General features: G+C 31.4%; 1 protein-coding gene across 1 annotated transcript; it reads right to left on the bottom strand.

Moving 5' to 3' along the window:
• Positions 1–1,946: 1,946 nt before the first annotated feature.
• Positions 1,947–8,674, bottom strand: LOC110704400 (probable glycerol-3-phosphate dehydrogenase [NAD(+)] 1, cytosolic). Its single transcript, XM_021882176.1, has 5 exons — positions 7,395–8,674; positions 6,906–7,127; positions 3,631–3,878; positions 2,715–2,854; positions 1,947–2,456 (listed from the first exon to the last, which is right to left on the bottom strand). The coding sequence occupies exons 1-5, from the start codon at positions 8,050–8,052 to the stop codon at positions 2,336–2,338; spliced, it is 1,389 nt and encodes a 462-aa protein (XP_021737868.1). The 5' UTR covers positions 8,053–8,674; the 3' UTR covers positions 1,947–2,335.
• Between the last annotated feature and the right edge of the window lie 1,123 nt (positions 8,675–9,797).

Here is a 9,797-nt window from a genome sequence, read left to right as displayed (position 1 = left end):
TTTTTAACTAGCTGAAAAGCCGGCTTTTTTGCCAAAAACAAAAAGCTAGTCTTACTAGCTTTTTGGTTTTGGCTTTTGGCTTTTCATTAAACAAATTACTTCTTTATCCTTAACTAATAATTACAAATAACTAATAGCTAATAGCTAATAACTAAATATTAGTAATTAGTAATTAGTAATTAGTAATTTGTAATTTGTAATTAATAATTAATAATTAATAATTAATAATTAATAATTAATAATTAATAATTAATAATTAATAATTAATAATTAATAATTAATAATTAATAATTAATAATTAATAATTAATAATTAATAATTAATAATTAATAATTAATAATTAATAATTAATAATTAATAATTAATAATTAATAATTAATAATTAATAATTAATAATTAATAATTAATAATTAATAATTAATAATTAATAATTAATAATTAATAATTAATAATTAATAATTAATAATTAATAATTAATAATTAATAATTAATAATTAATAATTAATAATTAATAATTAATAATTAATAATAATTAATAATTAATAATTAATAATTAATAATTAATAATTAATAATTAATAATTAATAATTAATAATTAATAATTAATAATTAATAATTAATAATTAATAATTAATAATTAATAATTAATAATTAATAATTAATAATTAATAATTAATAATTAATAATTAATAATTAATAATTAATAATTAATAATTAATAATTAATAATTAATAATTAATAATGAATAATTAGTAATTAATAATTAGTAATTATTAATTTTTAAATTCATAATTAGTAATTAATAATTATTAATTAATAATAAGTTATTAATAATTAGTTGTTAATAATTAATAATTAGTAATTAATAATTAGTAATTAGTAATTAGTAATTTTAAGTACTTAATAATTAATAGTTAGTAATTAACAATTAGTAATTAGTATATATAATTAATAATCATCAATTAATAATTAGTACTTAATAACTAGTAGTTAGTAATTAATAATTAGTAATTAGTAATTTTTAGTAAGAATTAGTAATTAGTAATATATAATTAATAATCATTAATTAATAATTAGTACTTAATAACTAGTAGTTAGTAATTAATAATTAATAGTTAATATTTTGTATTAGTAATTAATAATTACAAATTAGTAACTAGTAATTAATAATACTTATAACAAAAATTAGAACACATAACAATGTCCTTTAAGGTCATTTTGCATAGTTACAACCAACAGCTAACACCTAATTTTACCACACATATTTACAAATAACAAATGGTCAAACAATCACTACAAACAGCAAATACTAACAGCTAGTCAAACAAGCCAAGTTAAACAACCAGCAGCCAACAACCATTTGCCAAACAAGGCCATTAGCTTTCTTTCTTTGTCAAAACCTATATTATCATTTAAATTTTATTTTGTCAACTTTTAAACACAACTCCCCAAATCCTAAATCCTCAATCCTCAAATTATTCCACCCAACCTATTTTCAAATTCCTTTTAGAAAAAAAAAAAAAAAATCAAGTGACCAATACCTAAGCGTGATTTTGGTCATAAAAATCTATACCATGCATTACCAAAAAAAAAAAAAAAAAAAAAAATGCTCATCCATATGAAATGTTGGATTACTCTATCAAAAATTTAAACACCTTATTTGGTTGACAAAAAAATTCATGGGAAGTTTAATTTCCAAGGAAATGAATATACATGTTCTTGTTTAGTTCACAATAATGTTCTACTTTCCATAAAATGGAGGAATTAAATTACTTATTACCCCTTAGGTAAGTGAAACTTACCATGAGAAGTAGAAATTCCTACATCCAATCAAACATTTTTTGGAAATTCCTAGGAATTACAATTTTCATAGGATTTGAGATTTCATGGGAATTTTTACTTGCTACATCCAACCAAACAAGGTTTGTGGGATTTGATGGAGCGTCTAACACACACAAAAACAACATTTCTTAGACAATGAATGGAGTTTGGTCTGCTACAATACACAATCTTACCAACAAATAAATAAATGAACTAATATATAGATGATCATCTACTACAAGAGCTACTACTTATCTAGTTATTGACAGTTTGAAGGGAGAACCCCCTGCACAGTTACTACATATGACTACAAACTTCTCAATTGTCTATTACATCATTGCAATCTAAACACAGTTAAACACGGCCAATAAGTGATGTATACAAACACTTAATCAACCCTGTTTTCTTCAACATGATATCCTGGAATGATATTGCACAAGAGCTCTATAAGGTGATTCGTTGCACATTCACAAAAACGTGTCATAATGGCTACATCAGAAGTCAGGCGCTATTCTTACTGCCCAAGAAGTGAGGGTATGTAAAATGCATGGGACTGTGCCATCTCGATGCGTTCCCGGGGATCATGCATTGTTTCGTCTCTCAACGCTTGAAGTATAGCTTGAGAAGGGAAGTCCCTGAACATAGAAGACAATGCAAATTATTTCTGGTGAGATATTGGTTGCAGAACAACATAGAGATATGGACCAGCTGCTGAGAAAGTGCAAGCAACAAGAGCAAATCATGGTATTAAACTACGGCTGCATCACCGCATTGTGACCGCAACCAAAATATTAGGCCACAACAGCCTCATACCACTTGCTAGCCTGCGAAACTGGTTCTGAGACCGCATCTAAGATTTAAAATCGTGGAGCAAATAGGAGCTAGTTACTTACCTAGTTATAAGTATGCTATAAAGTTTCTTTAAGATGGGACAAAGTTCAACGGGAGCAACAGGCTTCTTTTCTTCAGGATGTAACACACTGATGGAGGGTTGGCCAAGTAATTCATAAAATGCTTTCACGGCTGAGACACCCTGCAGGGAGTAGGAAAATTATCATTAGTGATAGGTATGGCTTAAAGCATAGAGAAAATAAAAGGCAAGAACAAGAAGAAATAGTGTAAACATAAAACATGAATATAAAGACCTGTGGCACACCTGGCTAAAGAACCAAGCAACACAAATACTCATCTATGTAAAGACCTGTTCTAAGTATCTTACCATTGACCAACCTAAGACAAGGAGTTTGATCATAGACCAATGACCCACATTATAAATAAATATTAAAAAAAAAAAAGAAAAAGAAAAAGAAAGCTTAAAGACATTATGTGGACTTAAATTTCACTACAGAGAACATCTGAAGCCTTTTCGGAGTCTTCTTAAGAATAATAATGCAGGTACACTCAATTTCAGAAGCTCACCCAAACCACCCACCCCAAAGTTACCTAAACTAACAAATTGCAAAATATGTAGAGCACTGTCAAATCGCCTGTTCCTCTTCACTACACATTCCAGACTAATCCTAATTGTCTCTATTTTTATTGCCCAATTCATAAATATACAGATCCAATCAAACATCAAGAGTCATCAACAATCTCATGGCAACCAAGCCAACCACCAAAAGAGACATCAAAGTCACAAAAAAACATATCCAATTCAACCACTTAAATAAAGGCTACATAGAACTAGATCAGCATGCAAGAGAGAATAAAGTCTGCATGATATTCAGCCCCAAAAACACAAGATTTGAAGAATAAGTCTCAGGTGACCTATATCTAAACTATCTAGATTTGTACAGATTTCCCCTTTACCTGTATCATACCCTTGCCCTTGATGCTGTCACCCATATCAAGGCTCAGAGCACCCTTAGCCAGCATTTGGCCATACCATGCATTACGACCTTTCAACAGGGTAACATATGTATCAGCCAGCAAAGGACCTGCAAGTTTCTCTGGTTCTTCTGCCAAAAGGTGTGTGATGAATATCATCTCCGATGTGCAGTGTGCAAAATATACAGATTTACTGGTGGCACTTTCATTTGTTAAAGCTGCTACCATTCCTGTATAAATCACATGAAAATACATCAATAAAATTCTCAGATTGAAGTCAGGACAATGTAGGTCAGTTACAAATTAAATGTATATTTAGCCGACATTTGAAAGGAAAATGTTGGTTTTAACATTCTCAGCTATGTGTAAAAGCCTTAAAGGTACATCAGGCTACAACGAGAAATCACAAAAAGAAAGAGAGGTCGGGTATGTAGTATTGTGGAAAAACCACTATATTGAAAATGATATTTGTCCCATCCAAGTCAATCTAACATGATGGCAGTCTTTCCCAATATTAACATCACTCCCACATGCTCATGTTAGAGAGTAAGGAATTGGAATCACATAAGTTATTGCTCATGATTGGAAGAATAGTGTATGTTGTGGATATGCGCTTTCCAAGAGGAAGGAAAAAGAATGATAGCTGTGTCACTTAACAACAAAGGTTGGATTCATATTTATGTACAACAAAGAAACGTGTCCCAAGAGCCCAAAACATGTACACAATCATGCAAATGACTATTCCTGAAAACTGTAGGAATTGTCAAGCTAACTAGAGATTCTACATGGTAGTGACGTCAAAAACAAACTTCTTGGAAGTTCAACAATTTCTCAAGCCAAAGAAAGCCTCCAACCCACTGGAAGTTAGCAGCAATTATTAATGAGATGCTTAACATCAACATTGCAAATATTAAGGGACCCATTGAGATGTGTGTATCTTTTGACAGAAGAGCACCTCCTATGTCATGCTCTGTGATAAGGCTTGCTTTATGGAAGAGCTTGTACATATGAAGAATAATCCCACAAATGAAGCGTGTATTTTGTGCAATGGTGTCTAAATGACAATTTACTTGGCTTGATGTAAGCTTTTGATGTATAAATTGGCTAGAAGAAGCTAGACATGTGTCCTAATCATAATAATTTATCAATAAAAAGGACGTACAAGATGGAAGCAAAAAAGGTTGTATGGGATGCAAGAGTCATAGTGTCTTGGGACCTTTATGCAAGCTTGTTACAAAAGAAGAAAAAGATAGTTATATACTTGTTCACATGAGCGATAGGAAGACACTGAATAATGGAAAGGTCATGTGTGTGAAGGATGTCGACCAAAGAGTTCTGGTTGGACATAGACATAAGGAGACATAGGATAGATGGAAGTCTTACTTTACTAACCTATTCAATAGTGATCAAGGACTACAGATTGGAGATATAAGTATCTTTTATCTCTGTTAATACGGCTAATCAAAAGTTTATGCGGAGAATTTTAAAGGGAGAAGTCAAAATGGTGTTGAATAAGATAGAAAAGAAAACCTATCAAGGTTTGGAGATGTATAGGAGAGAGGGGAATTGAATTGCTAACAACATTCTTCAACAAGATTTGGAGAAGTAATGAGATACTTTTAGAAAGGAGGAAAAGTACCTTTATCCCTTTGTATAAGAACAAAGGCAATGTCCAAGTTTGAGCAAACTATTAGTGATCAAATTAATAAGTCATACTATGAAAATTATTGAAGTGAGTAATTGAACAAAGGTAAAGGAGGAGTGTAATGATGTCGGATGCTTGGAATATTAACTGTGGAAGCAATCCAAACTTATGAAACAAAACTATTGGAGAACTACTGGGATATGAAGACAGATTTACACATAATTTTCATTGATTTGGAGAAGGTCAATGATAAGGTATCAAGAGAAGTAATTAGGTGGGCATTGATAAGGAAAGGAATTTCATGGAAATACGTTGACATCATCAAGGATATGAATTATTGTTCCCAATTTAAATTGCATTAAGGATCTACACTAATCCCTTTTTACAATAGTTATGGACGAATTGACGAGTTTAATTAAAGATGATATACCATGATGCATGATGTTTGTAGATGATATTGTGTTTATTGATAAGATGAAAGAATACGTGGAAAGCAAGTTGAAATTGTGGAGATGGACATCAGTGTAAATTTAGCGGAATTGGAAGTAGGGCTGCAGGGGAGATCTCCTTAGATGGTATTATTGTGCAAAATTCTCACTAACTAGGATCAATTATTCAAAAGGATGGAGAATTGAATGGAGACGTTGATCAAGTATTTAAAGTAGGAAGGCTGGAGGGAAAATTCTACTGCATGGCAATTCGACCTTGAATTATTATATGACATAGAATCTTGGATTGTGAAGCATGGTCATATTCATAAGATGAATGTGGCGAAGATGCATATACTGCGATGGATGTGTGGTAATAATAGGAAAGATCGGCAAAGGAATGAGGTAATTAGGAAGATAGTAGAGGTAACATTTTTTAAGTATTAGATGGGGTAGAAGGCATTGGGTAGGCAGAGTAGAAGGAAAGACTATATGCTGAGGACATGACATGACATTTCATAAACATTGATTTTTAGTTTCCTTTTCTTTTCATTTACTTAAATCCTTGTATTATACTAACTTTTCAAGCTCACTCATATCTACTTTACTCACTTTCTTTTTCCAAACCTTTTCATTTGATCTCTTCCACTTATAATATGTTTCAGGTTTAATTTTCAAGCCCAAATTTTTTGAGTCTTATTTGTCACCCGCCTTCTTTTAACTCCTTATTTTTTTCTAATCTACCTTGTCCTACTTCCACTATCGCGCTCTACTTTATTTACTTTCTTAACTGATTTTTCCTGCTCCAATTTTCATGGACAGTTGCAAATGACAGTTCATATTAGTGGGTTAGCCGACCCCTAAACCTTTCCGATTTAAAGTTTTGTTATTGTTATTGAAATTAAAATTAAATAAAACACTAAATTTATAAATTAAATGAAGCCTTCGTAAGGAAAAAAAATAATATGTCCAACGTTGGTATATTCACTTCCACAAAAACATAATCAGCATTATTACCAACCGGTCTAAGCTCTATTTGATCAATTGTATGCTTATTAGGGTTATGTCATATTGGGACATATGTTTAACTCCAGTTACCGGAGAATCACAATGTAACTCAAACCAATGGTGCACGGAATTACTTAAAATCATAAACATCAAGGAGGAGCAGTAAAGTTACTTACCAGCTCCAATGGCATAGACATTCTTCAAACCTCCCATAACTTCATGTGTGACAAGGTCACCATTATCCCACACAATAAAATGTGGCTGTCTCAGAAACTTGGCCAGAGGCTTTCTCCACTTCTCAGCTCCACAAATTCTGGCATTAGCATACTCTTTGTTATAAATCTCTGCAGCAATGTTTGGCCCTCCAAGATAGAGAATGTTTTCCAAAGGAACTCCGGCTGCCATAAATCATAAATGGGACTTTAGAGATCATGGTAAGCGAAAACTTGAACTGAGATTAGATGTCAATTAACAGATGTTCGAAAAGACACCTGAACAGATGGCTGTCAGAAAATTTATGCTTGATGGAAACTTAGCAGTTTATTTTCTACATTCTAATTAGAAATTCTACTAGATAGGTTCATGTGTTCTGTTCAGCTGAAGAACTAAGATGAGGTAATAACCAAATTCTAATAAGAGTGCGATGGGAAATAAAAAAATCTTACAAGCTCGGTGAATCATTTGAGTAGGAGTCACAATCCGCGGCACTGGCTCCAATTCAGCCTCAATACCCTTCGCCAAAGAAATAATGACCGGTGGAGTAATCCTTTCCTTCCAAAATCGGCTAATCTCTTCAAACACTTCCCGAGTCTCAGTTGATGGCAAACCATTCACCACAACATCAGCATTCCAAACAGCTTCTTGCAAGTTTGTTACAACTTTCAAAGGACAAATAGGGGTGTCAACCATGTTCAAGCAAAACCCGTCTTTCAAAATCTCATCAGCATACAATGTACGATCCCCTAACCTAGCTTCTACATACTTTAAGTATGAACACCTCCTAATTAGCCTCCTCAGCACATCCTCCCTCGAATTAATAACTTCAAACAGATGTTCAGCAGTCGCTCGATCGACTACTCTACCCGGTCTTCTCCATATCCTAATCGAAACCTTGTCTCGAAACTGACCATAACTATCTTGCAGCAATGCCACAAACACACTCCCCCAAGCACCAGCCCCAACTCCAACAATTCTCAAAGGATCACCCTCTGCTTTACCTAGAAAACATCGAAGCTCATCCAATTTCTCCTCTAATACTCCATTAACCGACCCATTCGAATACCCATTATGATTCTCAACTTCAGCAGTTCCCACCATTATCATCCAACAAGATCAATCACTTATATATATATATATAATTCTTTTCAAATATGCATAATCCACACAAAATTTTGATAACCTAGTTCAAGATTTATATAATCATAACTATCCAGATCAATAAAAACACTAATGATTTAGCATTTTGATTAAATTAGGTAGATTTCTTCAACAATAACAGAGCTACTATATCTTACTTTTAATCAAAATTCAACCAAAAACTTACATAGGTTATCTAACCCCACCAATTTAAGGTTCCTCCTCGCGATTAAAAATTTCAACAATGGCGATTGTTTTGGGAGATTTGCTGTAAAATTGAGGGTTTTCTGTAAATAAAAAAAATTAATTAAAAATTTGAAGACTGCGTGCACGAAAGTTGAAATGTGAGAAGAAGTCAGTGATGATGTGGGATCAATGAATGTGGAAATGAATTGGGAATTTGGGAAATTCTAAAATTGGAAATCTGGGATTTATTTCAGGGAATTGGGAAGTTGTACTGAGCAAAAATTTAAAGTTTCTGGGTTTTGGGCGTTGAATATTTGAGCTCAGCATTACAGGCGTTTTCAGCTGAGGTGGTTGAGTTTGTGTGATCTCATCATTCTAATGGGTGCAAAAAGTGAAGAAATGCTATTCTGAATATTCTAAACTAGTTTTGGGTCAAGAAAATACAACTTAATACTTCCTCCGTTCTAAGATTATTGCAACAATTAGACTTTTGCATTATTCATCACTCTTGTTTGATTATATAATATGATTTACTAGTTTTGTGCCCGGATTGTTGATAAAATTTTAGAATAAATTTTTTGGCTTGAAAGTTCATTAATACGATCATGTAATCACTTTAGATAATGCAGAATATTTAGATATACGTATCATATTGCTTATTTATAGAATAGTGTACATTTCGTAGCTTTGTTTGTAAATAGATATCTATGTTATTATTGACTTGAAATTATTGTTATTGAACTTAAATTATTTTTACTAAACTAAAATTCTCTATTATTTTTTTAACTAAATTAAATATATTATAAATGATCTTATTTTAAAGTACTTTTTGAAACGAATTTTATAATGGAAATAAAACCAGTTTATAGGATATTTATTAAAATTCATGATTAATTTTGCATACATGAAATATTAGAAGTATAGTGATAGTAAAACTATATACAACATTTTTATCTTAAAAAAATCTATCCAAAAACCGCTTACTTAGCATCATATGTATCACAATAATACCTATTTGTCGCCTAAGTGGCGCGACAGTTGGCGAAAAACTGGAATGCCAAGTGTCGCTGTCTCGTGGCCTGGCTACGAGACCGGGTTTATATATTAGTGATATGATATGTTAAATAAATTATAGCCACGTGGGATCTTATTAAATTCATTTCATAAAACACTTTCACAATATCAACTTTTCGAGTTGTTTATTGAATTTTAAAATAAAATTTTGTATCTAAATTAAGTTTATATGTTATTTGAATTTTCTACTCATGAAATAATAATCACTTGACAATCACACTTGTCTTTTTATGAGTATTAATAATGTACAACAAAAAAAAAAATAGTCATCTAAAGTTGTGATCACTTTTCATTTTCTCTAAACATATAGGGAACGCTGGTTGCATGTTAAAATTTAAGAGAAGTTATATATAATCACAAGTCTCTTTCATTTTTTATTTTTCCTTTTATACGTCTCTGGATCCGTCATTTGTATAGAAATATTGGTATTTTATTGAAAATAAAATTCTAAA

The sequence above is a fragment of the Chenopodium quinoa genome, unplaced genomic scaffold (genome assembly GCF_001683475.1).
Source record: "Chenopodium quinoa cultivar QQ74 unplaced genomic scaffold, ASM168347v1, whole genome shotgun sequence".
Taxonomy (NCBI): domain Eukaryota; kingdom Viridiplantae; phylum Streptophyta; class Magnoliopsida; order Caryophyllales; family Amaranthaceae; genus Chenopodium; species Chenopodium quinoa.
This window is presented reverse-complemented; position numbering and strand designations above follow the sequence as displayed.